Genomic DNA, 27,400 nt, shown 5'->3' with positions numbered 1-27,400 from the left:
GGGGCGGCCTCTTCCCTCCGCTCGCGAACAGCGCATTCTGGCCTCGGACAGGGCGACGGAGGCGGGGACCAGAGCGGAGGACGCATGCGCACCGAGGGAAAGGAAACCGCGAGCGACGCGCGGCGGGGCTTTCCGTCCACCGGCTGATTAAAGCGCGCATGTTCTTGCTGGCATCTGTTTATTCGACAGAGTTGCCCTTCATCGGCCTGGGGCAAAAAGGCGGGGTCCAGCACGCCGCCGCGGCCCAAATTAGCGGCCGAGGCCCGCTGGAGAAAGGTCGAGCCGCCAGTCCCGGGGGCACGGGAGTCCAGCCCGAGGCCGCCAAACTGGCTCTTGGCCAGGAGGGCCCCCCGCCCTCTCATACGCAGGAGGGTAGAGGGGGGGTGCCTCGTTCGTCAAGGTGGCGCTTCAATGCCCCCGACCTTCCCACGGAGGCGGGAACGCTTCCTCTTCACCATCATGTCCTCAGGACCCCCCGGAGCCCTTCCGAAGGCTCCCCGCGGCGGCCCACCGAACCCCGGTCGCAGCCCGCCGGCCAAGGCATAGGAGGACGACCCGCCGCCAGCGGGAGGGTCTCGCCTCGGGGTGAGCGAGGGGGCAGCTCGAGCCTGGGGAAGCCCGACCCTCTCGATCCCCTCTTCGGCCACGCTTGCTCGGGAGTCTAGGGCAGCAGCCGAGGAGGGGGCGCCTCCGTCAGCGCCACTGAGCATGCTCCGAGCGCCAAGGCGGCGCTGTCCCCTCCTCCCGAGCCGCAGCAGACCCGCCGTCCCTCTCTCCGGCTGGAGGCCGCACCAGCGAGGCGGAGGCGGTGGGGGGCCGGGCAGGTAACGGGGCGGAGTGCCTGCGGCAGGGAGAGGAGCCCTGGGCGGGATTGCGCTGCGCTGCCTCCTGGGCACCGGGCCGGTCTGCCCGCTCACCCGCCCTACCGGGGCGTGGGCACTTCTTTCCCGGGACAAAGGGGCCCTTCCGCGGCTCACGCGCCCGCTTCCCTTGAATGGTGGGGAAGGGACGGCTGGCCTCGGCCCGGCTCCGGGTGTGGCCTGGGGAGGGGGACCCTATTTTGTCCTCGCAACAACAGCCCTGTGAGGTGGGCCCGAGTACGCCGCAGGTGTGGGGAACCTTCGGTTGGACGGCAACCGCCGTCAGGCGCTGCCAATCCGGGCCAGTGGTGATGAAGGGCGTGGCTGCAGGTGCCCCCCTCCCGCGGACTACGGCCTGACTGGGGGTGCCCTGCGTGCCGCGCTAATCCCGATTTCAGGCGCTATGCAGGATTTCCCCACCTGGCTTCATCCGGAGGGCCAAAAGCCGGCTTGAGCGACAGCGCTCCCCTGCAGCGGGTCTCGGGGATTTCTAGGCGGCCGCTGCGCTCCCGGTGCCCCCACGCAAGTCCCTTCTGCCTTGGCTGAAGAGTCTGCTGCAACCGGGCGACGATGTCGCAGGCAGGCAGCGCCAACTCCAGGGCCTCCCCTGCAAGAAAACGCGCAAAATGCCGCGGAGGCTGGTCCGTTGGGGCAAGTGGACCCTCAACCTCCCTCTGGCCCTGCCTCAGCCCGCCGGCCCCCAGGCCGTGCCTGTCACCTGGTCCCTCCTTAGGCTCCCCGTAGAACTCAGCAGGGGGGGGGAGGCTGGGGCTGAAACGTGAATGAGTTGGCTCTGGCTCTGCCTACAGTTTGGGTTCCCTGCTAGTTCCACGGGGCACCGGCCTCCACCCACAAGAAGCATCAGTAAGAACTAGACATTTCGTGTTGCTCCCACCCCACGTGACTGAAAATCAGGTCTCCCCTGCCCCAAATCCTGTGCCCCGTGACCAGCAGCGTGTCTCCTTTGAGGTGCACTAGTGTTCCCCTCAGTTCAAAGGGATGTTTCTGTGCAGGCTGCACTTCAAAACAAGGATGTGGTGCCCCCTCCAACCGTGCCCCTCCCACCCCTTGGGTATGAGGAGCCCTGGCTTTGCCCGAGGTGGAGGGGCGTGCGAGTGGCAGGCCCTGATTTGGTCTCCTCTTGCTTATTCAGTCTGTGATCAATAAGGGTACCCATGTGGGCTGCTGCTGGGCAATCCCATGGAGACTGCCATTGGCCGAGCCTGTGCTCCAGACTCCTAGAGTGGCTGTCCCGGTCCCCAGTCAATTCCCAGCACGCTCCCTGCAGTGCTGTGCATAACTGGGCATGTGGGTTTTGGCCCCCACAACCTTGCCTTCAAATGGAAGCCTGATGACAGCCATCCTCAGCGCCAATGACAAAGCGTCAAGGTAACAAGCCAGTTAAGTTACAAGCCATGTAACAAAAGCTTCAGCTTCGACAGTAATAGGGCCACTGTGTGCTAGGAGCTCAATCCTGTCAAAGCCTAAGAGCTGAAGAGCGAAATCTTAGGGGTGGTAAGCCTGGAGAAATCTAGACTTCAGCAGGGGAGGCAAGAGGAGGCCACAGGAACCCCAAAATCCAGATTAAATCTGTTTTGGGGAGGGGATGAACCACATACAGTCTCTGATACGTAGTTCTTCCCAGTACAGACCTTGTTAGTGGGAGAGTCAGTTTCCAACAAAAAAGGCAGGCTTAACTTTTAGGTCAATCTCAGTGTCAACTCCAGAGCTTTTTTAATGAAAAAGGTTAGGTTTCTTTAGGCATAAAGGGGGGAGCGGAAGAGGAGGACTCGGCTGAAAGTTACAGCTTTCACAGTTCAGCTGAAAGCCATTTTACAACCTGAATCACTACCCACTATCCACTCTTCATTTAATCTTTAGCCATTGGCTATTCCCCTGATAAAAATCATCATTTGGGGAGGGGGGCTAAATTGAACTAAATCCACCACCACCCTTTCAAATTCCTACTCACTGGAACTCGCACAGCTCCTTGTGTTTTCCAAACAAGGATGTCTTGACCAAATTTCTGCATTAGCAGCGGGGGAAGCTATCCAGGGATATACATTTGGAATCCATTGCAGACCCACCGACAAAACGGCAAGTGAGTTCAGCAGCAGGCAAGGAAGCCAAATCCGCATTTGACTACACATTCATGGGGTCTAAACTGGAGCTGACTGAGCAGGGAGGAGACCTTGGGGCCATAGCAGATGACTTGGTGAAGGTGTCAGCCCAGGGTGCAGCAGGTGTGAAAAAGGCAGATTCCATGTTAGGAAATATTTGGAAAGGAATGACAGTAAACTGCTAATATTCTAACGCTGTCCTTCAAATCTATGATGAGATCATACTTCAAATACTGCATACATTTCTGGTCACATCACCTCAAACAGGATGTTGTAGAGCAGGCGTGGGGAACATGGGGCCCTTCCATATGTTGCTGCCGCTCCCTTTGCGCCATCTGTAATTCCATGGAGGGTATCAGTGGCTGCCAGCCGTGATGAGCACCTTGGGAGTGCTGCGCCCTCCTCTTTTCCTGCGTCTCCTGTTCTTGGGGGTTGCTGTCATTGCTGCTTCTCAGCTACACTGGGGTGCCTCATTCTCTTGACCCTTCATTGGTGTGGCTTGCAGGGGTTTCATCATATTCCTACCCGCCAGATGACTTGTTGATCTTCCTCTTGTAGGTTATGGCTTGAAGCTGGATTCGGTATCCAGTTGCGGTGTTGCAACAATTCTGTCGTTGCACTTGCATCCTGCCTTTTCCTCTGAGGAGCTCAAATGTGTGAGCAGAGAGGTCTGGTGTTCTGGGCTACTCTGGGCTTCCCCTGGCACTCGCATCTCCCCCCTTCTCTGCCCCCTCCCCCCCCCGGTCCATTATGATGGCATAAGAATTCCCTCTCTTGGATGAAGCCAGGGGCCCATCCCGGTCAGCATTCTCTCTCTCAGAGCAGCCAGACAGGTCTGCCTTTGGGAAGCTCAAGAACTGTTTGCTCCCAGGACCAGAGGTATATTGCCTGTGCACATGGAGGCTCCATTCTTAGCAATCCTGGTGAATGGCTGTTTATTGGTCCAGCCCCTACACATGGGTGTAGCCCCTTGTAAGGATCACCTCAGTGGGCCAGATCAAAGGTCCCTCTGACCAGCTGGATGCTACTGGGAAGCAGGACATGGAGACAAGGCTTTGCTTTTTGCGTTTATACTGCCACCCTATATGGAGGCTCCATCTAGATGTCACCGCTGACCTTTTAAAAAAGCTGTGTGTGGAGGTGGCCACACACAGTGGGCAGTGGGGATGATTCCATATAAAGAGTACAAAAACCCTACATTGGGACCAGGATACCTGAAAGACCGTCTTACCCCTTATATACCCAGTTGATCACTGTGCTCTGCGGGTGAGGGCCTCCTGCAGATACCGTCTTATCAGGAGGTCCATTCTGCACCACATAGGAAATGGACCTTTAGTGTGGCAGCACCTACCCTGTGGAACTCCCTCCCCTTGAATATTAAACAGGCACCATCTCTCTTATCTTTTCAGCACCTTTTGAAGACCTCTTTCAATGTGTAGGGGGCCCATCTCAGTTTGTGTCTGTTTTGGAATTGCTTTTCAAGATTTTCTAAAAGATGTTTTTAAGCTGTTTTATTTTTAAAATGTTTTTGAGATGTTTCAAGTTGTTTTTAGTGTTTTGTTATTTGCTTCCCCGGGCTCCTTCTGGGAGGAAAGGGGGGATAGAAGTTTAATTAATAACAACAACAACAACAACAACAACAATAATAATAATAATAATAGCCTGATGTTGGCAGAAGTGCTTCTTCCTTAGGCCTGCAGCCAGTCGGCAGAAGCAAGACACCCTGAGCACTGGGTTCAGTTTGGCAGCAGCTTTGAAAAGGCCCAGGGGCCAGGCTCCTTTGGAAGAACACACTCTTTGCATGAAGAAGGTCTCTGGGCACCCCTCCAGGAAGGTTCAGGCAGCAGGTGATGAGCCAGGCCTCTCCCATCCTGAGACCCTGGAGAGCAGCTGCCAGCCAGTGTGGGCAACATTGAGCTTGGTGGACAGATAGTCTGACCCTGACCGTTTCCTCCCGAGAAAGGGTTGCATCCAATATTAGTTCTGCCCAAAGCAGTTCCATTGAAATTAATGGACATGAGTAACTTGCGTCTACTCTGAGTAGGACTTAGGGGGGAGACAATCCAAAGGCAGTGCAGAAACGTAGAGCCCATTGTTAGTGCCAAGAATGTGATCATGGAGCGTGCAAAGCAGTAATAAAAATGCTGATTGAACATGTGTGTGTGGGGAGGGTCTTCTCCCCACTGAGTCATCGCAGCTAGCCTGCACCTTAGTGAAGTGGGGCAGGTTTTAGAAATCAGCTGTGGCTTCTCTTCGCCTTTTCTAATGTGGTGAGCTGGTGGGGATGGTGGGCAAGGAGACCAGTGACTGTCTGTGGCCAAAGGAGAGCTGCTGCTCTCCTCCTCCTCCCATCCCTCCCCTCTTTTCTCTCAACTACTTTGTGAGGTACATAAGAACAACCCTGCCGGATCAGGCCAAAGGGGCCCATGTAGGCCAGCCTCATCTGTCCTGACGGGGCCAGCCAGAAGCCCAGCGGGAGCCTGCAGGCTGGCCCTGGGTGCAAGAGCCTTCTCCCCTCCTTCAGCTTCCAGCCACTGGAATTCAGAGGCAGAGTGGGCAGAGCTATCGTGGCTAGAAGCCCGTGAGCGCCTTTCCCGAAGCCCTCCAAGCTGGTGGCCATCGTTGCCTCCTGGGGGAGTGAGTGCCAGTACTTAACTATGTGCGGTGTGAAGATTAAGCCCTTCCTGTCCTCTGTCCCGAATCTTCCACCGTTCAGCTGCACTGGATGTACTCAGGTTCTAGTATTATGAGCAAAGGAGAAAAAACATCTCTGCATTCACTTTATTCATACTGGACATAATTTTATACACCTCTGTCACATCCTCCCCGACTCAACTTTTTTCTAACCTAAAAAGCTCCAAATGCCGTAATTTTTCCTCATAGGGGAGGAGCTGCTCCACCCCCTTGACCATTCTGGTTGCCCTTTGCTGAACCTTTTCCAGCTCTACAATATCCTGAGGTGAGGTGACCAGAACTGTACACCGTTTTCCAAATGTGGCCGCACCATAGATTTGAATAATGGCATTATGATATCGGCAGTTTTATTTCCAATTCCTTTCCTAAGGATCCCTAACATGGCATTTGTCTTTCTCAGAATTGCCCTGCGCTAATTACAACATTTTCATTGAGGTATCCGCTACAACACCAAGGTCTTGTTCCTGCTCAGTCACCACCAGTTCAGACCCTATGATGTATCTGCGAAATTAGGATTTTGTGCCCCAGCGTGCATCACTTTACATTGAATTGCATTTGTGATTTTGCTGGCCATTCACCCAGTTTGGAGAGATCCTTTTGGAGCTCTTTGCAATCCTTTTTTGTTTTAACGACTCCTAACTCTAGATTGTTTATGAACAAGTGAAAAAATGCAGGGCCCAGTGCCAGTTCTTGGGAGATTCCATTAGGATGTCAAGTTCTCCGAGGAAGAGCAGGCTAAGAGAGAGAGAGGGAGATTAGTCCAAAGCCACTCAGTTGAGCTTCATGGCCATATGGGGACTGTGGACTGGGTCTTCCCAGTCCTTACCTGACACTCTTTAACCACTTTCTGAGCTACATTTCTTCTGCAGTTTTTCTTTGGGGGAGTCAGTATGAAGCCTCTGTCTTTCTCTTTGCTCACAGGGGCCCCTCTGAGCTAGAATCCAAGGCTGGCTTTATGACGCCCCTTTGGAGGGCTGACCCCGAGCAAGATGGTGCTGGACTCCGTTTCACAGGCCTACCGGCGGCAGGCGCAGTCTGATGTGTTTGGGGCAGGCCTGCAGCAGAGAAGTGGGAAAGAAGAGGGCTCTCACCTGTATGAGGGGCTGCGGCGTCACCCCTTCTTGTCTCCTCCCCTTTCTCTGGAATCGGACTCTTCCAGGCCCCCCTCCAAGCCCAAGTGCCTCCAAAGCCCAGACCCCAAGGCGCCTTTGGGCCTGTGTCCTGCCTTCCAGAGTCCCTGTAACTGGATGCGCCGGAGTGAGAGCTCCCGTGCAGTGAACCGGAGAGACCGGCCACGGGGACAGATCCGCAGTGCTGCTTCCCTCCCTCATATCCCCAAGGCAAAGGCAGAAGGGAGGAGCGGTACCAGAAGGAAGAGCCCTTGTTTGCTGGTGGCCCTGAGGCCGCTGAACATTGAGAAGGAAAGAGATAAATTCTTCCGATCCTCTTATGCCTACAACCCTCAGTTTGAATATGCAGAGCCTGTCCCTGAGATGGTGCTGGAAAAATACCAAGATGCCTCAGGCCAGTTTATTTCACAGGTGAGAAAAATATCCTCTTCACCCTTTCCTCAGGTGGCTGCTAGTCTTTCCCTCTCTGTTCTGCATCATCCTGTTTGGCAAAACCTGGAGGCTAACCAGCTTTTCTAGAAGGCAGCTTAGAGGAGGGGATGGCGGTGCAAGACCTTGAGTCACACCACTGAGAGGAGCATCATGGGCATAAGTTTGGATTGTTGAGTGTGTACTGCCTTCAAGTCGATTCCGACTTATGGCAACCCTATGACTAGGGTTTTAATGATGCTGAGAGATGGTGACTGGCCCAAGGTCACCCAGTGAGCTTCATGGATATGTGGGGATTTGAACCCTGGTCTCCCAGGTTGCAGTCCAATACCTTAACCACTACACCACGCTGGCACTAGATTGTTGAGTAAAGGAAGTGGGATGTACGGTCCTCAGGGAGAATTGGAGTTTTCCAGAAAGCAAGTTTTAATGAGAGGTTTTTTTTAAGAGCGACTGCGAGAGCTCTCTCAGAAATGGAAAGGACGTGGGAGGGAATGAGAAGGGATGCTGCAAAGGAGGCAACATGGTCAGGGTTTGGAACGGGGGGGGGCTGCAGAGGGAATCGAAAAGTTGGCAAGAGAACAAGTGACACCTTTCCTCCATTTTGCTATGTCTGAGCATAGTGAGGCTTCTTAATGCCAGGGTAAAATCCAGAATGCAGATAGGAAGGATTTTTCTTTGGCTGCAGTCATGTTTTTTGGGCAAAGTCCACTGAAAGTGGGAATGCAAAGAAAGGGCTCCCAGTGTCGTGAACCCTGTTGGAGGGGGGTGGGCTGATGAGAATGAAGCAGAGGACTTCCGAGTTGGATGGTTGAGCGGTGAAGGGCCGAGCAGGAAGTTGGACTCAGAAGGCAGCCCAGCTCTGGACTTTGACAGTTCAACCCCAGCAGCTCCAGATATCCCTGTGGAGAGTCAGCCTGACCAGCCGGTTATGTCCCAACCAGACGCTTCCCTTCTCCCTGTGTCCGCGTCTGCAGGCAGCTTTCCTCCCTCTGAGGGGGAAGATGGGAAAATGACAGCTCTGCCAGGAGGCGAATGTGGTGGGAAATTCAAGACACACTTGAAGCAGAATAATCGCCTTAGCACATGCAAGCAGGGTGCCTGCCCAGCCTCTCTTAGGCGGAGGGGAGGGAGTAGTTGCTGAGCCAACGTCTTAGTGCAGCGAGGTTGTGCCTAGTTAGACCTAGAGAGATGCTGAGTTCAGAGGAAGCCGTAGATAGATTCATGAAGCTCACTGAATTGAAACTTTCTCTTACTACAATAAAAGAAAAAAAACACAGCTGTGTCTTAGTCCGAGTTCTTCGAGGTCAGGCAGGACACCTAAAGGCCAGATTCCAAATTATGTAAGGGCATTTTTATCACATTGATATTATTTTCTGGAGTCTGGGGGTATGACAGAAGCATAGCAACTTCTGTGATTAAGCAGTATATAAATAGCTGAAATAAACTCCATACTGGTGGACCTCCTCTTTGTAAGGGTTCCTCATAAAAGAAATATGATGAGTTGCTACTACAGACTGATCCTGGCCTGAATTTCCAGTTATTTGGGAGGATTTCTAAGCCCAGGTGACAAGGACCCCTCCCGTCCAGCTCAGCTCGAGAAGTATTAAAGCAGGAAGGTGCATCAAAGTTGCTTCCCATCCCCCTACCCCCAGGCATCTTACAGGACCCTGTGAACTCTCCTTAGAACAAAGGTCCAGCACATGGGGAAGATTTTAGTGAGACATTCCAGAGAAGTGACTTTTTAAACCAATGGAATAATCTATAAAGGTATAAATAATGTTTAATAAATAATACCCAATGACCTAGGAAGGCGGTGGGCTCTCCAACACTGGAGGCCTTCAAGAAGCAGTTGGACAGCCACCTGTTGGGTATGCTTTAAGTTGGATTCCTGCATTGAGCAGAGGTTGGACTTGATGACCTTATAGGCCCCTTCCAACTCTACAATTCTATTACAGTAGGGCCCCACTTTCCGATGGTTTTTGCTTTTCGGGTGGGGGCCTGCCGTATGAGTGGGGCCCTACTGTATTCTAATTTAGCATGTTTCTGCTGTTTGAGGTGGGGGGATAGAAGAGGAAGGCAACAAGCATACACAGATACTTGCAGATACAATCAGTGTCAATCTAATTTAGCTAGCTATATTTTAACTGCTTGGGAAAAAATATTTATTATTTATTTATTACATTTATACCCCGCCTTTCTTTTCATGATTGAAACCCAAGGCGGCTTACATATGGTTCCTCGGTGGTCACCCATCCAGGCACTGACCAGACCTGACCCTGCTTAGCTTCAGCAGGGAGCTGGCTTCATGTGCCTTCAGACCATAGACTAAATCTTTCATAGAGCATCCAAAAAATAGTTCAATGCGGAAAAGAGGTTTCTGAGAGAGAGCATCGCTGGAATCTTGCTTTAGAGGGTCCCAAGAAGACAGACTGAGGGGAAAGCCTGGCATACTTATGGGGATGTGAGACCAGTAAAAAACCAGCTTCTTAATAGTTTTGGATTATTGTTTTGACCAATGGGGAGAGAAGCTCAATTTTTTATGTAAGTGGTGTAAGGTAGCCAGTTGAAGCTAGAGGCTGCTTCCACCTCCTTAATGATTCTGAACTTGCATTATAAAAGAACTAGCCAGTTTGACTAACTTCAAAATTTGAGGGTGTTGTGTCACGATATGATGTGCAATACATTAACATGTCTTGACTGGCTGCAATGTGTCATGGAATGTCTTGAATCTGGTATGCTGCAACATGGTCTGTCGAGGCATGCCATATTGTGACATCCCAACACAGTACATCATGATTTCATGATACGCCATGTCATAATGTAACGATGTTGTGATGTGCAGAGCCAGCACCAGGTTGGGATGGGCCCTTGGGCGCTAACAGCACCTCCATGGCCTCCCTGCCTAGTGATGTCAGCATGCTGCATGTGCATGCACTGATGTGATAACACAGAAGCCCGTGCCAGCCACGGGGGTGGGTGGGTGTTGTCTGGGAAGGAGGTGGAGCCCCTGCTCTGCAATCAGCAAATCACACTCCATGACCTGATGCTGAAGGTGGAGCTCCACCCTCCCAGCCCCAGCCTGTAGATCTTGGGAGTGATTTGCAATCAGAGTCGGGTTAAGGGGCATGATTTGCGGTCACGGATCATGGAGCTCCACCCTCCCAGCCCCAACCTGTAGATCTAGGCAGGGCCCCCTCAGAATCGCCGGGGCCCTCAGCTTGTGCCCCACCTGGCCACCCACTGGTGTCAGGACTGGTGACATCATGACATCATGTTATGACATGTCATGCATTAATATGTCCCCCATGTTGGGTGGTCTTGTGGTGAATTGCCATGTGACATGTGATATGTAAAATTAACATGAAGGGTCATGTAATGTCATGACACGTGTGTCTTAATGTGATGTGACACATCATGGTATCTGTTGTCAGGACTTTGTGGTGTTGAGTTTACCACATTGGAGGCTTTTGGACCAGAAATAGGTATAATGAGATGCCATGACATGCTGTGATGTGTCACCTCATCACACGTCAGCTTGGCATGTGTTGATGTAATATGAGACGTCATGGAGTGTCTGCACCTGGGAGTTGTACTGTGGGGTGCCCGAGGGCACCATTTTGCCCCTATTGCTGTTTAATATCTATATGAAGCCACTGGGTGCAGTCATTAGGAGATCTGGGCCACACTGCCATCAGTATGCTGAAAACCCAGTGGCTCTATTTCTCTGCTACATATGATTCAGGAAAGGCTGTGACTGTTCGAACCAGTGATAGTGGTGGGCTGGATGTGGGCCAACAATCGGAGACTGAATCCTGGTAAGATGGAGACTCTATCAGTGAGGAATTCTCAGTTCCGGGAGTTGGGGATAGTGTTGCAGTCTCTCTGGAGTGTTAGTTAAGTTTTGGAGTGCTCCCAGATCCATCTTTGTTACTGGAGGTCCAGGTACCTCCCTGGCAAGGAACATTTATATTCAATTTAGTTTGATATGCCAATTACGCCCTTTCCTGAATAGGGATAGCTTGGCCACTATGATTTGGTAACCTTGTGTTTAACTACTATAATGTAGTCCAAATGTGGTTCCCCTTGAGACAGGTTCAGAAGATGCGGCAGGTGCAGATCGCTGTGGTCAGGTTGTTGAGTGGAACATCTGGATTCATGCCTATGACACCTGTGCTGAAGGAACGGCTCTGCCTACCCATCAGCTACCAGCCAATGTTCAGGGTTTTGTTACTAATATATAAAGCTCTGAAAACTTGGGATGAGGTTACTTGAAAGACTGTTTGCCACCATAGAGACCGGGAAGATCATCTGCAGATAGAGACCATATGGGGAAATCTGACTCACAGCACTGCACCCCACAGAATGTTTCAGGGCAGGGACTGGATAATGGGCATTTTGTCCATTATCCTGCCCTGTGGAATGCCCTTCCCTCTTGAAGCACCATCCATCAGTTGCTTCCAACGTCTTATAAAGACAGACCTTTTTGCCCAGGCTCTCCCTGACCCATATGATAGGGAGAAACAGAGACTGTTTGAGCCAATTGCAGTGGAATTACTGAAATTCCTGTTTTTATCTGGTTTTTATGTTGTATTTCTGTTTATATCATAGAATCATAGTGTTGGAAGGGGCCTATAAGGTCATTGGGTCCAACCTAAAGCATACCTGACAGGTAGCTGTCCAGCTGTCTCTTGAATGCCTCCAGTGATGGGGAGCCCATCACCTCCCTAGGTCATTGGTTCCATTGTTAGGAAGTTTTTCCTGATGTTCATCTAAAATCCACCAGTAGGAGATGAGGACAGTGATTGTCCTCCCGTGTTGCTTGATACTGCCAAGCTGCAACCAGCAGAGGACTATAGGGAGGCTGCCTCTACTCCCATCTCCTTTAGCCAGGTCTTCCTGACATCTCCTGTGAAGCTGCAACACAGTTTCGGTGCTCTGTGTCAATAGCTGGGCTGTTTAGCATTTCATAGCTGAGGGCTTGCTGGAGGCCAGGAGGTGGTGCAAGGCCTGATCTTGTGGTGGAAATCTTCAGTTCATCATGCTCTTCAGTTTCAGTTCATTAGGTGTACAGACCATAAACTTCAAATAACAATATATGATTACTTTGTTGTTGTTGTTGTTATGTGCCTCCAAGTCGACTACGACTTACGGCGACCCTATGAATCAGTGACATCCAAGAGCATCTGTCATGAACCACCCTGTTAAGATCTTGTAAGTTCAGGTCTGTGGCTTCCTTTATGGAATCAATTCATCTCTTATTTGGCCTTCCTCTTTTTCTACTCCCTTCTGTTTTTCCCAGCATTATTATCTTTTCTAGTGAATCATGTCTTCTCATTATGTGTCCAAAGTATGATAATCTCAGTTTCATCATTTTAGCTTGTAGTGATAGTTCTGGTTTAATATGATTACTAAGCAGAGAAAAAAATACATAATGCATGCACACAAAATGTTCATTTTCATAGAACAGAATCAGAGAGTCATAGAGTTGGAAGAGGCCTATAGAGCCACTGAGCCCAACCTCCTCAATGCAGGAATCCAAATTAAAGCATACAGTTGGATTCCTGCATTGACCAGGGGGTTGGACTCAATGGCTTTACATTTTTAAAATAAGAGCATAGAATCATAGGATAGTAGAGTTGGAAGGGGCCTATAAGGCCATCAAGTCCAACCCCCTGCACAATGTAGGAATCCAAATCAAAGCATTCATAAGAACATAGGAAGAGCCTGCTGGATCAGGCCAGTGGCCCATCTAGTCCAGCATCCTGTTCTCACAGTGGCCAACCAGGTGCCTGGGGGAAGCCTGCAAGCAGGACCCGAGTGCAAGAACACTCTCCCCTCCTGAGGCTTCCGGCAACTGGTTTCCAGAAGCATGCTGCCTCTGACTAGGGTGGCAGAGCACAGCCATCACGGCTAGTAGCCATTGATAGCCCTGTCCTCCATGAATTTGTCTAATCTTCTTTTAAAGCCATCCAAGCTGGTGGCCATTACTGCATCTTGTGGGAGCAAATTCCATAGTTTAACTATGTGCTGAGTAAAGAAGTACTTCCTTTTGTCTGTCCTGAATCTTCCAACATTCAGCTTCTTTGAATGTCCACGAGTTCTAGTATTATGAGAGAGGGAGAAGAACTTTTCTCTATCCACTTTCTCAATGCCATGCATAATTTTATACACTTCTATCATGTCTCCTCTGACCTGCCTTTTCTCTAAACTAAAAAGCCCCAAATTCTGCAACCTTTCCTCGTAAAGGAGTCGCTCCATCCCCTTGATCATTCTGGTTGCCCTCTTCTGAACCTTTTCCAACTCTATAATATCCTTTTTGAGATGAGGCAACCAGAACTGTACACAGTATTCCAAATGCGGCCGCACCATAGATTTATACAACGGCATTATGATATCGGCTGTTTTATTTTCAATACCTTTCCTAATTATCCCTAGCATGGAATTTGCCTTTTTCACAGCTGCCACACACTGGGTCGACATTTTCATCGTGCTGTCCAGTACAACCCCGAGGTCTCTCTCCTGGTCGGTCACCGCCAGTTCAGACCCCATGAGCGTATATGTGAAATTAAGATTGTTTGCTCCAATATGCATAATTTTACACTTGTTTGTATTGAATTGCATTAGCCATTTTTCTGCCCATTTACTCAGTTTGGAGAGGTCTTTTTGGAGTTCTTCGCAATCCCTTTTTGTTTTAACAACCCTGAACAATTTAGTGTCATCAGCAAACTTGGCCACTTCACTGTTCACTCCTAATTCTAGGTCATTAATGAACAAGTTGAAAAGTACAGGTCCCAATACCGATCCTTGAGGGACTCCACTTTCTACAGCCCTCCATTGGGAGAACTGTCCGTTTATTCCTACTCTCTGCTTTCTGCTTCTTAACCAATTCCTTATCCACAAGAGGACCTCTCCTCTTATTCCATGACTGCTAAGCTTCCTCAGAAGTCTTTGGTGAGGTACCTTGTCAAACGCTTTTTGAAAGTCTAAGTACACTATGTCCACTGGATCACCTCTATCTATATGCTTGTTGACACTCTCAAAGAATTCTAATAAGTTACTGAGACAGATGGCTATCCAGCTGCCTCCTGAATGCCTCCAGTGTCGGAGAGCCCACTACTTCTCTAGGTAAATGATTACATTGTCGTATGGCTCTAACAGTTAGGAAGTTTGTCCTGATGTCCAGTCGAAATCTGGCTTCCTGCAACTTGAGCCCATTATTCTGTGTCCTGCACTCTGGGACGACAGAGAAGAGATCCCAGCCCTCCTCTATGTGACAACCTTTCATGTACTTGAAGAGTGCTATCATATCTCCCCTCAGTCTTCTTTTCTCCAGGCTAAACATGCCCAGTTCTTTCAGTCTCTCCTCATAGGGCTTTGTTTTCCAGTCCCGATTATCCTTGTTGCCCTTCTCTGAACCTGTTCCAGTTTGTCTGCATCCTTCTTGAAGTGCGGAGACCAGAACTGGACGCAGTATTCAAGATGAGGCCTAACCAGTGCTGAATAGAGGGGAACTAATACTTTACGCAATTTGGAAACTATACTTCTGTTAATGCAGCCTAATATAGCATTTGCCTTTTTTGCAGCCGCATAACTGAATCCATGATCGGAAATAGTTACAAAATACAAATAGAAATTTTGAATCTGCTGTGTGTACTGCAGGCTATTGGAATAATTAACGCTGTCCTGGAGAAATATGGCACATATGAGAGCTTTGAGGCATCCAATGGTGGGAAGTTACTCAGTAAATGCCAAATCTGGTCCATCGTCAGGAAGTACATGCAGAAGGAAGGGTGCTCTGGAGAGGTGAGTTCAAGAATGGCCAAAGACCACCTTTTGTACCCCAGCATGATCCAAGAGTGGGGGGAGGACGGTGGTCTGGAACAAGCATTGGGAGCCGTAAAATCATTTCTGTCCCAGTCAGTCCTTGTTTGGTATTACATTCAGTCACAGTGAGTGTAAGAAGGCACACCTGGACTGGCCCTGTGCTCACCCCTGACAACTGCACGGCCTGCCAAGAGCCCGGCAGGCAGGTAAGAGAAAGCTGGAAAGGAGGTCTGCATTCCTCCTTCCAAGAGCTGGGCTGGGATTCCCTTTCTTATATGGGCTTGGAACATTTGAGGATAAATATTGGGATGTTCTTGACTGTAGATCTCTCTTGATGGGTAACTGCTGGTGCAAGCACAATTCCAAAGGCCCATAATGGGAACCCCTTTGCAGTTAAATAGATTTTTAATTCATTGTGTAAATACTGCCCGCCCCACCCCCCGAATCTTCTTCCAGGTGGTAGTTCAGCTCACAGAGGATCTGCTCTCCCAGGCCGTGATGATGGTGGAAAACAGTCGGCCAACTTTAGCCATCAACCTCTCTGGAGCTCGTCAGAACTGGCTGGAGGGCATGTTGCGCCATGAAATAGGTCAGGATCAGCAAAGGAGAAGCAGAGTTCTGGAGTGTTCCATACTCTGGAAGATGGTGGGAGGAGGAGGGTGGAGAATTGGTGATCTGCAATGAATTGGGACAGCAGGTGCTTCCTCCAGGGGAAGGAAGTTCCAGCTGGACTACCCAACCCCATGAACAAAACCCTGAATTTTGAAACTCCAAATATGTTAGTACTTTCACAGGGTGGGGAGATTTTGACACGAAAAATGTACTTGAGGCCAAGGCATTGGCTTTCCGAAATCAGTTTATGAAACTCGGCTCTTAGGTTTCTCTTTCTTGGTCTCTTGCCAACTCTGCCACACTCTTCGTTTGGTCACCTTGCATCTAGGCTCCCTACTCCTTTGTTTCCATGCCTTTTTACGGACCTCTTCATCCTTCTCCATACACCTGTTTGTGTGAGGTTTTAATCTCATCCAAACTTAACTCCTTCCCTTACTGAATCTGGACTGTAATCTTTCCAACAGCTTTGCTTCCTGAGCAGTTGAAATATTTAGCTCTGCCAAGCAGCGATAAGGGGTTTCACTGCCACAATTGCAGTGCAGTAGAAACAGATACACCATCTGAGGCCAAGGATGGAACTGGAGTGGAAAAGACACACATGCAGCCTGTGAATCAAATCCTGACCGTCCCTCTGTCCCTTTATTTCAAGAAGGCTCTCTGCTTTTTTGGATTTTTCCTCCAGTACCTGACATGTTTATCTGATCAAACATTTGTGTGGCACTTTCACTTTTTTAGAAAGCATTTTTCCACACTCTAAACACTTTTGAAAACTGTTTGGAGAGAGGAGGAAGATTGGCTTTGTGATTCAGCCAGTCTGGGATCTGGGGAGTAGGCCTTTGCAGAAGAATCAGTCTCTGTCCCACTCCCAGCCAGTCCATGTCAGGATGGCACTCTGCCAGCGCAACAGATGTCTGTCTTCACCTGACACTGCTTATGAAAATGACTACAAGGTTAGATTAGTCTGATGTTTTCAGTGAACTCCAGGGAGTTTGGGGGAAGAGTGCTGAGAATTCTGTAAAGTGAATATTTTTAAAAAATAACTGAAACTGCATTTTAGAAACAACATAAAACAAACACTGGCTGGACATGAACAGGGGTCTGGTTGACAACTTTTGGCTGGTCTTGGTCCTCAGGGAAAGGCTATCGGCTAGCCTGCCATGATGGAAAATTCCATTAGGATACTGCGGCAATATCAAAACAGATTTCGGCTTCAGACTGAATGAAGCTGTTTAATAATAACTCGGGCTTTGTCTAGTTTAATGAAATTACTTGTGGTAGAAAAGTGATTCATTTCATAGCTTTTGACATTTCCCCCCCTTCTAGTTTTTAAGGCTCTCCTTTAAGGTGCTTCTTGAAAAACTGGCCATTCTTTGGCAATAAAATTATACGGGCAAAGAATTACAGGCCAAAATCCAGACATCCCCTACAGTTTGAATTTTGTAGCAAAAAAATGTAAAATGCAGCAGCATTCAGCTGGTGGGTGCTGAGAGCCATCACTTTGATCTCCATTTGCAAGTGATTTATGTTCAAGCCACTTGCAAATGGAATTACAGCCGACTTCCAAGGGGATGGCTCTCAGTGCCATTCCTTTTGAAGTCTGTCTGCAAGTGGTTTGAATACAAACATCAAAGCGATGGCTCTCAGCACCCATCAGCTGATTGGTGCTGAGACCCACTTCTTTTGAAAGTGAGCTCTCAGAGCCAATCAGCTAACTGGTGCTGAGAGGCTGCCTTCAAAGGGGCTCAGTGAGCCCTTTCCAGGTTGTCAACTTACGCCACAGTGAAATCAGGTGGTTGACAGGTATGTGGCCCTGCCAACCTGTTAAGATGGCTTGCAAGGGTGGGGGGAAAGATCCTGCCTGTCAGCCATCCAGATACAGTTCCCCAACCCAGGATATAAAGCATAAAGCCCAGCCCCAGGGAATTACTGTTTTATGCTATGATTTATTGACCTGGAGAACAAAAGGAGAGGAAAATGTGAGGAAAGTCATTTGTCCAAGAGAAATGAAGTTGGAATAACATATCTCCTGTCTTAGGCACCCACTACATCCGTGGGGTCAACAATGCTCACCAGCCCTGGCACAGCTTGGAAGGTCGCCAGCAATATGGCCTGAAGCCTGCTAATCCCACAGAAGAAGGCCTAGCCAGCATCCACAGTGTCCTCTTCCGCAAGCAGCCCTTTCTGTGGAGGGCGGCACTTCTCTACTACACTGTCTACCAGGCCAGCCGCGTGTCCTTCTGCGAGCTATTTCACAACCTGGAACGCTATGTGCAGGATCCTGGGGTGCGGTGGGAGTACTGCGTGCGGGCCAAGCGAGGCCAGGCAGACACTTCAGGGCCAGGTAATGCCCTTGAACCACTGAGGTGAGCTACTAGGAAGGTAGACACTTGGCAGTGGATGTGGTGGCTCTTCATGTTGGATGGACATTTCATGTCTCTAGTTCTCAGGGTCGGGAAGCTGGCCAGGCAAGACGTGTTTGCTAAAGTTCCTCTGTTGTTGAGACAGTGGAGCATTGACGCCCTGCATGGTTATCCTGCCTTCACCATGACAATAGGAAGGCTGGTGGGCTGAGGGGTAGCAGTGACCTCCAGTGCTCCTGTGCACTGATGTATAGCAGGGCTTGGGCAGGAGACCTTCCTGGCAGTTGGTGCCTTCAGAATTAGATTCTCCTGCTACCACATTCAGTAAATCTAAAAGGATTTACTACAACCCCAGCCCCTTCCAGACCTCAGGAAGCTCACAGATGTCTACAGCATTTGTATTTTACACCAGCTCAGTCACTTCTAATGGACTTTGCTGGCCCCAAGTGCCCTGTTTTCTTCCTTTCAGGGTGTTTCAGTAAAGATCAAGTGTATCTGGATGGAATTCTCCGGATTCTGAGACATCGGCAAACCATCAACTTCCAGTTGCTGGCTGCCTTGGGGAAGGTAACGTCCCTCTCCACTCCTTTGTCTATGTGGCTCCTCCTCCATTTCATAGCCAATAGGGCTTTTTTGGCTTAGTTTCTAGCAATTTGCCCAAGGTGGGGACACATGAATAGAACAGGAGACAAAGAGGCAAGGGAGGAAGGATAGCGCAGACATAGCACATGCTGAATGTTGTCTAGATAGAATCTTTGAGCCATTCTTGGACCCCGCCCATCTACCTCCCCATTACTCCACAGTTGCCTCTGTACTCAAGGGCTATTGCTTTGACTGTGAGAAAGAGAGTGGCAAGGTGTCCTTTTGAGGTAGAAACAACGGGATGCTTACTGTCGCGAACCTGCCCTTCCGCAGGGATTATCCCTCCTGACACCCCATGCTTGGTTCAGGAAATCCCCACACAGCGGGACACTTGCCTCGGCCTGGGTCAGATATGCCCTCTGCCCCACAAGCTTCAGCCCTTCCACCTTTCATCCCACCCAAAGGTGACCACTGGTGTGCCCTGTTACCACAATAGGATGTAGGTACAGGAACTGAATAGGACCCCGATATGGTAGTACACATGACCAGGCAGACACACAGGAGTTTAAATGAACAAAATACCTTTATTAAAATACAGGATGTTAAATAGTATACTGATGTATAGTCCCTCTCTCCCCTACCCTCACTAATATGTAATCCACCCTTTTCCACCCAGCTCACTCCCACAACACAACCTCCCTCCTCCCACTCCAAATCCCAACAGCAAAAAACTCCCAACTGTCAAAACCAACGGTCTTTTTATTCAAACCTCCCTTAAAACTCTCACTCACTCACACTCTCACTTCCCCCTGGCAGTCTTACATCACTCAAACTCCCAGGCATTCCATTTAGTCCTTCAAACCCGTAACACACTCAATAACAGTTGAAAAAGTGGTTTTGTTACACTTTGTTGTTGTTGTTACGTGCCTTCAAGTCGATTACAACTTATGGCGACCCTATGAATCAGCGACCTCCAATAGCATCTGTCATGAAACACCCTGCTCAGATCTTGTAAGTTCTAGTCATAGAATAGAATCATAGAATCATAGGGTTGGAAGGGGCCTTGTAGGCCATCGAGTCCAACCCCCTGCTCACAGCAGGAAATCCACAGCTAGACCATCTCCCGCAGATAGCTGTCCAGTCTCTGCTTGAAGACATCCAGCGAAGGGGATCCCACCACCTCCCTAGGCAGTCGGTTCCATTGCCGAACTGCCCTTACTGTCAAGAAGTACCTTCTAATGTCCAATCTGAATCTACGCTCCTGCAACTTAAAACCATTAGACCTAGTCCTACCCTCTGGGGCAGCAGACAACAAATCTGTACCCTCCTCTATGTGACAGCCCTTCAGGTACTTAAAGAGTGTAATCATGTCACCCCTCAGCCTTCTCTTCACCAGACTGAACATGCCAAGTTCCTTCAACCTTTCCTCATAATACCCGGTTCTCCATACCGGCTATCATCCTCGTCGCCCTCTTCTGAACCCGCTCTAACTTGTCTATATCTTTCTTAAAATGAGGCACCCAGAACTGAACGCAGTATTCCAGATGAGGCCTGACTAATGCAGAATATAGTGGGACTATTACTTCCCTCGACCTGGAAACTATAGCTCTGTTTATGCAGCCCAAAACCGCGTTTGCCTTTTTTGCCGCAGCATCACACTGCTGGGTCATGTTCAACTTGCGATCCACTACAATTCCAAGGTCCTTCTCACACGCACTACTGCTAAGCCAGGTATTTCCCATCCTATACCCGTGCATTTTGTTTTTGTGGCCTAAATGCAGAATCTTGCATTTGTCTTTATTGAATTTCATTTTATTAATTTCAGCCCAATTTTCTAGTCTATCCAGGTCCCTTTGGATTTTATTCCTGTCTTCCATTGTGTTAGCTATCCCTCCCAGTTTCGTATCATCCGCAAACTTCATAAGGCTTCTCTCCACCCCGTCATCTAAGTCATTGATAAAAATGTTGAAGAGTATCGCCCCCAGGACAGAACCCTGTGGCACTCCACTTGAAACCTCCTTCCAGTCCGAAGCAGAGCCACCGACGACCACTCTTTGAGTATGGTTTTCCAACCAGTTGTGAATCCACCTGACAGTATTTCCATCTAGTCCGCATTTGACTAGTTTGCTAATCAAAAGGTCGTGGGGGACTTTGTCAAACACTTTGCTGAAATCTAGATAGATGACATCTACAGCATTTCCACCATCTACTAAGCTAGTGACCCGATCAAAAAAAGAGATGAGATTAGTTTGACAGGACTTTTTCTTGACAAACCCATGCTGGCTCCTACTAATCACAGCATTGTCATCTAGATAGTTGCCAATGGACTCTTTTATTATCTGTTCTAATATCTTTCCTGGTATTGAAGTCAGACTGACCGGCCTGTAATTCCCCGGATCTTCTTTTTTACCCTTTTTAAAGAGCGGGACGATGTTTGCCCGTCTCCAGTCCTCCAGCACCTCTCCCGTTCTCCAGGATTTCTCAAAGATGATGGCAGGAGGTTCCGAGAGTACATCAGCAAGTTCCTTCAATACTCTGGGATGCAGTTCATCAGGCCCTGGAGATTTGAGCTCATTTAGGTTAACTAGGTATTTCCTGACTGTCTCGTTATCAATCTTGAACTGCAATCCCGACCCCTTACTGAGATTGCTACCGATGCAAGGTTGCACACTGTTCCCTTTTTGGGAGAAAATGGAGGCAAAATAGGCGTTGAGGAGTTCTGCCTTTTCCTTGTTATCTGTCAACATTTTGCCTGTGGCGTCTGTGGCGTCCTTTATGGAATCAATCCATCTCTTGTTTGGCCTTCCTCTTTTTCGACTCCCTTCTGTTTTCCCCAGCATTCTTGTCTTTTCTAGTGAATCATGTCTTCACATGATGTGTCCAAAGTATGATAACCTCAGTTTACCTTCTAGTGACAGTTCTGGTTTAATTTGTTCTAACACCCAATTATTTGTCTTTTTCGCAGTCCATGGTATGCACAAAGCTCTCCTCCAACACTACATTTCAAATGAGTTGATTTTTCTCTTACCCGCTTTTTTCATTCTACAACTTTCACATCCGTACATAGAGATCGGGAATACCATGGTCTGAATGATCCTGACTGATGCTACCATCTGCATATCTTAAATTATTGATATTTCTCCCTCCAATATTCACACCTCCTTCATCTTGGTCCAGTCCCAGTTTCCATATGGTATGTTCTGCATATAGATTAAACAAGTAGGGTGATAAAATACACCCCTATCTCACACCCTTTCCAATAGGGAAACAATTGGTTTCTCCATATTCTGTCCTTACAGTAGCCTCTTGTCAGAACAATTGTCAGAACAATCAGATGCTGTGGCACCTCCATTTCTTTTAAGGCATTCCATAATTTTTCATGAACTACACAATCAGGCCTCTGTTCCTTATTTTATCTTTATATTCTTCTGGAATGTTATTTAAATTGTATTTTGGCATTCTGATTGCTTTGTTCTTCTTGTTTAGCTTTACTCTGATTTTCAATATGACCAGTTCATGATCTGTACCGCAGTATGCTCCTGGTCTTGTTTTCACAGAAAGTATGGAACTTCTCCATCTTCTGCTACCAATTATATAATCAATTTGATTCTTATATTGACCATTTGGTGATGTCCATGTGTACAGTCATCTTTTTGTTTGCTCAAAAATGTGTTTGCAAGAAACAAATTATTGGAGAGGAACAACGAAGTGGAGGAAACTCCGTGGGAAAGGGTGACAGTTAGGAGCAGAAGAGCTAGACACCCTTCACCAGTGGAACTATGGAACTGTTTTCAACTACTCGAGGATGAGACTGGAGGACAGCCTCTGGTGGAAGAACTACAGGGGACTCCATGCAACAACGAGCAAGAGGCTGAAGCTCAATCAAGCAGGGGCAATGAAACCACAGCCCACAACAAGAAGAGTACTAGTAGTGGGAGACTCCCTACTGTGTGGGATCGAAACCCAGGTATGCAGAGAAGATCCGTGGACTCACCAGGTATGCTGTCTACCAGGACGGATTAGAGATGTGACAGAAGGGTTGCCATCACTTATCAAGCCCACCAACAGGTATCCCTTTCTCCTCATCCATGTGGGAACAAATGATACTGCCAAACGGAGCTATGAAGAAATCACATCAGACTACGAAGCTCTGGGAAGGAAACTCCTGGACTTTGGGGGCCAGATAGTTTTCTCATCCATCCTTCCAGTATTTAGAAGAGGAGTAGAAAGGGAAAGAAAAATGGTCCAGGTGAATGAATGGCTGCGAAGGTGGTGCCGACGTGAGAGATTTGGATTCTGGGACCACAGGCTATGCTTCCTGAAAGATGGACTGCTGGCAAGTGATGGGTTTGCATCTCACAAGGACTTGGAAGAATGTGTTTGGCCACAGCATGGAGAAGTTCATCAGGAGGGCTTTAAACTGAATCCTAAGGGGGAAGCAGATGAAAACTTGGTGGTAATGAAGGCTTGTGCACAGTAATGGGAACAGAGAGATCGGCTGTAATAGGGATCAGTGACAGTCCTCAGAAAAATGTAGTAAGGAAGCCAAGCCATAAATCACATGGTCTTTGATGCCTGTATACTAATGCGCAGAGCATGAGAAACAAGCAGGATGAACTTGAACTAATACAGGAGGGCAATTATGACTTGATAGGTATAACTGAAACCTGGTGGGGTGACTCCCATGACTGGAATACACCAATTGAAGGATATAACTTGTTCAAAAAGAATAGAAGGAATAAAAAGGGAGGTGGAGTCGTGCTATGTTAAAAATATATATCCCAGCACAGAAATACAAGAAGACGAGCTTGGTAGCTCCACCGAGAGTATCTGGATTAAAATTAATGGGGCACGTAATAAAAGGAATGTGGTGCTTGGAGTCTACTCCAGAGTAATCCTCTTCCATTGGGTCCAACACCTGAGAAATCCAAATGATACTTACCCAAAGAAGACTGAGGGGAGATAGGATAGCACTCTTCAAGTACATGAAAGGTTGTCACATAGAGGAGGGCTGGGATCTCTTCTTGGTCGTCCCAGAGTGCAGGACACGGAATAATGGGCTCAAGTTGCAGGAAGCCAGATTTCAACTGGACATCAGGAAAAACCTCCTAACTGTTAGAGCCATACGCAGAGCTTGGAAAAGTTACTTTTTTGAACTACAACTCCCATCAGCCCAATCCAGTGGCCATGCTGGCTGGGGCTGATGGGAGTTGTAGTTCAAAAAAGTAACTTTTCCAAGCTCTGGTACGACACTGGAACCAATTACCTAGAGAGGTAGTGGGCTCCCCGACACTGGAGGCCTTAAAGAGGCAGCTGGACAGCCATCTGTCGGGAATGCTTTGATTTGGATTCCTGCATTGCGCAGGGGGTTGGACTTGATGGCCTTATAGGCCCCTTCCAACTCTACTATCCTATGATTCTAAGCCATGCTGCAAAGGCCACTGTTCACTGTTGTGTGGCAGGTAGGTGAGTGTGTGGGCCTTCCCTTGGAGGACTCCCTGGTCCTGAGATTTCTACCCATCCAATTTGTGCCATCTTTAGGAGACTTGGAAAAGTAGTCTTGTTCTGGAGGACTTTCTCTTTTCCAGGACAGCCATTTAACCTGAAGGTGATGTATAGATCTCTTGAATTGCCTGCTGAGATGATTCTTGCTTTTCAGTTTTGTTTAACTCTGGTTGTGTGTGATGTGCATTCCCGGCCCCCTTGGCGGTGGCACAGGCCCTGGTCCTGCACACAAGCTTGGATCCCTCCGCATGAGGTAGCTTCAGAGGCTCACACTGTCTTGGGGCAATTTGGTACTCCTCTCTCCCAAATACTTTGCTGTCCCAAGAAAACTCAACGTTTGAATCCAAGCAAAGTACTCCAATGATGGATTTTGTCTTTTAATTTTTATCTTGCCCTTTCTCCACAGGGCATAGGCTCTCTCTGTCCACTCCTCCCCCACCACTTTATCCTCTTAACAACCCTGTAAAATAGGTCAGGCTGAGAGAGACTGATCCAAAACCATCCAGCTTCAGGCTGTGGGCTAAGTAGAAAATGCAGGCAAATGGCAGCTTTTGGGGGGAGGATTGTATTTACGTTGGGAGGAAGCGTCTGGGGGATGAGGGAGGCAATTCCCCCCCCTGCAACACACTCTCCCAGTTTGATCTCTCTCCCCCCCCCCTAGGCTGCTTTTAACCAAAGAAAAAGACAGCGGAGAGGCCTGATCACAGCTCTCCCACCTTGCATCCATTTTGGCTGTCAGTGGGAATCTGAACCCAGGCAAGGCAACACTGCCCCCTCCACCAGACTGGCTGTCATGTTAGGCAAACTTGGTCTGTTATGCAAAGCGTTCTGGTCTTGCAGCACAAACAAGAAGATTGAAACCTACTCCATTGTTAGCTAACTTCAGCTGCTCTTTTTTATCAGGTCTCCTACGAAGATGTGGATCACCTTCAGAAACATGGGGTGCTGGAGAAGGCCCGAATCCCCCACTTCATGCAGGACCTAGAGAGGTACATGCAGCAGCTCAACCACATCGTCGTAACCAACTGTCTCAACGATGAAGAGCTGGAACAGCTGCTGCCAGACTGAGCAGGCTTGGTTGGGAGGGGAAAAGAGAGGGCTGCAACTCCTCCTGCCTTTGCTGTTACCCTGGACAGGCTGCGATATAATCATGAAGCCTTTTGGTGGTCCTCAAAGACGTTGTTTTGTTAGATTGTGGTCTGCTGAAGACAGTGCAATGGCTCACAGCCTAGTATTTATTCTTTATTTATTGGGTGTCTCTGGTTGAGTATTAGGGGAAGACCAGGGTGAACCAGTTTTCTAGTTAAAGGAGAGAGACCTTTGTAAGGTACTTGAGTATGTCAATCCGTAATTTTAAAATGTCTCAAGCAGATGGCTTAAGATCCATGTAGAATGTGGCATGCCCCTTCTTCTGTGAGACAGGTAAACAGATGTCTGTTTTGACCGTGGTTTAAAAAAAACCCAAGCAGTTCTGAGACAGGCCAATTGGCCTATATCTGCACAATCCAGTGCTGGGTGCCTCATTCAGTCTTTTTCAGTCACCAGTGGTCACAGATGCAGAGGCTGTTGAACATGTCTTGCAGGGCTTGGCTGCTGAGAACTAGCTACAGGACCCATTTACATAAAGTAAGAAAATGTCTTATGTGTTTCCCATCTAGAATTCAGTCAGACAACCTGCAACACTTAAGCAAAAACTTGCTTTGTTGCATTGGGCAGAGATCTCTCGGGAATCTCTGTGAACAGAGGCCCAAACACAGGAAGCTGCTTCCTCTGGAAGTCAGGCTGGCAGTCCTTGATCTGTAGCTAGTTCTTTGACAAATTTAAGTGATTGTCCAGCCTAAGCAGTGGTCTGTTGTTGGCAGGTGTGCTGGAATGGGTGCTTAGTGGTAGCTTAAGCTGCGCTTTCAACAGCCAAACCTGTTTGTGGCGAAGAATGCAGAGAGATACCTTTGGCCAAACAAGACCAACAGGCAAGGTGGCCTCCTGAGGGCAGGAGGGAGGCAAAGAGGGGTGGGAAGGGATGCAGCTTTAGCTTAGACAAGAACATGTTTTAAGCAATGCCAGCTCTTTAAATGGAGCCAAGGGCGATATAAGGGAGTAGAGCTGCACTGGCGCCAACTCAGGCATGGGTTTCACCGGGGCGGGGCAGTCAAGGCTGAAGCCATTATGGTAAGAAACTAACAAGGACCCCATCTACCCGACAGTGCAACCTTACTGGGTGTATGTCACCTTTGCTTCTACACTCTCTATCAAAGTCAGTTCCCCTTCTGGGCTCTCAGTGTAAAAAGAAAAAAAACACCATTGTGATCCCTTCAATAAAGAGGCTCCTCTGCTTTTGTTGTGGTTAGGTGGGAGGTCATAGAATCATGGAACCGTAGAGTTGGAAAGGGCCTATAAGGCCCCCAAGTCCAACCCCCTGCTCAAGGCAGGAATCCAACTTAAAGCATACCCAACAGGGCCTGCCCAGCTGCCTCTTACTTGTGTTGGAGAACCCACCACCTCTCTTAAGTAATTGGTTCCATTGTTGGTACTGCTCTAATGATGAGGAAGTTTTTCCTGATGTGCAATCGAAATCTGGCTTCCTCTGACTTGAGCCCATTATTATGTGTCCTGCACTCTGGCATGATTGAGAAGAGATCCTGGCCCTCCTCTGTGTGACAGCTTTTCAAGTGCTTGAAGAGTGCTATCATATCTCCTCTCGGTCTTCTTTTCTCAAGACTAAGCATGCCGAGTTCTTTCAGCTTCTCGTCATAGAGCTTTGTTTTCCAGTCCCGATTATCCTTGTTGCCCTTCTCTGAACCTGTTCCAGTTTGTCTGCATCCTTCTTGAAGTGCGGAGACCAGAACTGGACACAGTACTCAAGATGAGGCCTAACCAGTGTGAATAGAGGGGAACTAGTTCTTCACACAATTTGGAAACCATACTTCTGTTAATGCAGCCTAAAATAGAATTTGCCGTTTTTGAAGCCACATCACACTGCTGGCTCATTTCCAGCTTGTTATCAACAATTCCAAGATCCTTCTTGCATGTAGTATGGCTGAGCCAAGTACCCCCATCTTATAACTCTGCATTTTCAAAGGTATAGAACTTTGCACTTAAATTTTATTCTGTTTTCAGCCCAGTCCTCTGTCCTATCAATATCACTTTGAATTGTTTCTGTCCTCCAGAGTATTAGCTATCCCTCTGAATTTTGTGTTATTTACAGATTTGATAAGCATTCCCTGCACCACCTCATCCAAGTCATTAATAAAAATGTTGGAGAGCACTGGCTCCCAGACCAA

The 27,400-nt window shown here is 48.5% G+C and overlaps 1 protein-coding gene across 6 annotated transcripts; it reads left to right on the top strand.

Annotated features, from left to right (window-relative positions):
- The first annotated feature begins 495 nt into the window (after window positions 1-495).
- MATCAP1 (microtubule associated tyrosine carboxypeptidase 1) lies at window positions 496-27,400 on the top strand. 6 transcript variants are annotated; one of them, XM_061594413.1, is made up of 7 exons: window positions 496-585; window positions 6,596-7,215; window positions 14,896-15,039; window positions 15,517-15,649; window positions 17,708-18,013; window positions 18,502-18,599; window positions 25,023-27,400. In XM_061594413.1, exons 2-7 carry the CDS (start codon window positions 6,664-6,666, stop codon window positions 25,185-25,187), a joined length of 1,398 nt encoding a protein of 465 aa, XP_061450397.1. In that variant the 5' UTR covers window positions 496-585; window positions 6,596-6,663; the 3' UTR covers window positions 25,188-27,400. The 6 variants fall into 6 exon arrangements, with proteins under 6 accessions (XP_061450397.1, XP_061450396.1, XP_061450399.1 ...); XM_061594412.1 differs by lacking the exon at window positions 496-585 and adding an exon at window positions 739-824; XM_061594415.1 differs by lacking the exon at window positions 496-585 and adding an exon at window positions 739-824 and having other exon boundaries at window positions 17,708-18,035; window positions 18,480-18,599; window positions 25,023-25,110.

Source organism: Rhineura floridana, chromosome 13, assembly GCF_030035675.1.
Source record: "Rhineura floridana isolate rRhiFlo1 chromosome 13, rRhiFlo1.hap2, whole genome shotgun sequence".
In the NCBI taxonomy this organism is placed as follows: Eukaryota; Metazoa; Chordata; class Lepidosauria; order Squamata; family Rhineuridae; genus Rhineura; species Rhineura floridana.
The sequence above is the reverse complement of the archived record's forward strand: the minus strand, read 5'-3'. Positions and strand labels throughout refer to the sequence as shown.

Coding starts and splice junctions, on each gene's coding strand:
- MATCAP1 (XM_061594413.1), top strand. CDS start 6,664: ATGGTGCTGGACTCCGTTTCACAGGCCTACCGGCGGCAGGCGCAGTCT. Junction 15,650..17,707: donor CATGTTGCGCCATGAAATAG/GTCAGGATCAGC, acceptor CTCCTGTCTTAG/GCACCCACTACATCCGTGGG. Junction 18,600..25,022: donor TGCTGGCTGCCTTGGGGAAG/GTAACGTCCCTC, acceptor CTTTTTTATCAG/GTCTCCTACGAAGATGTGGA.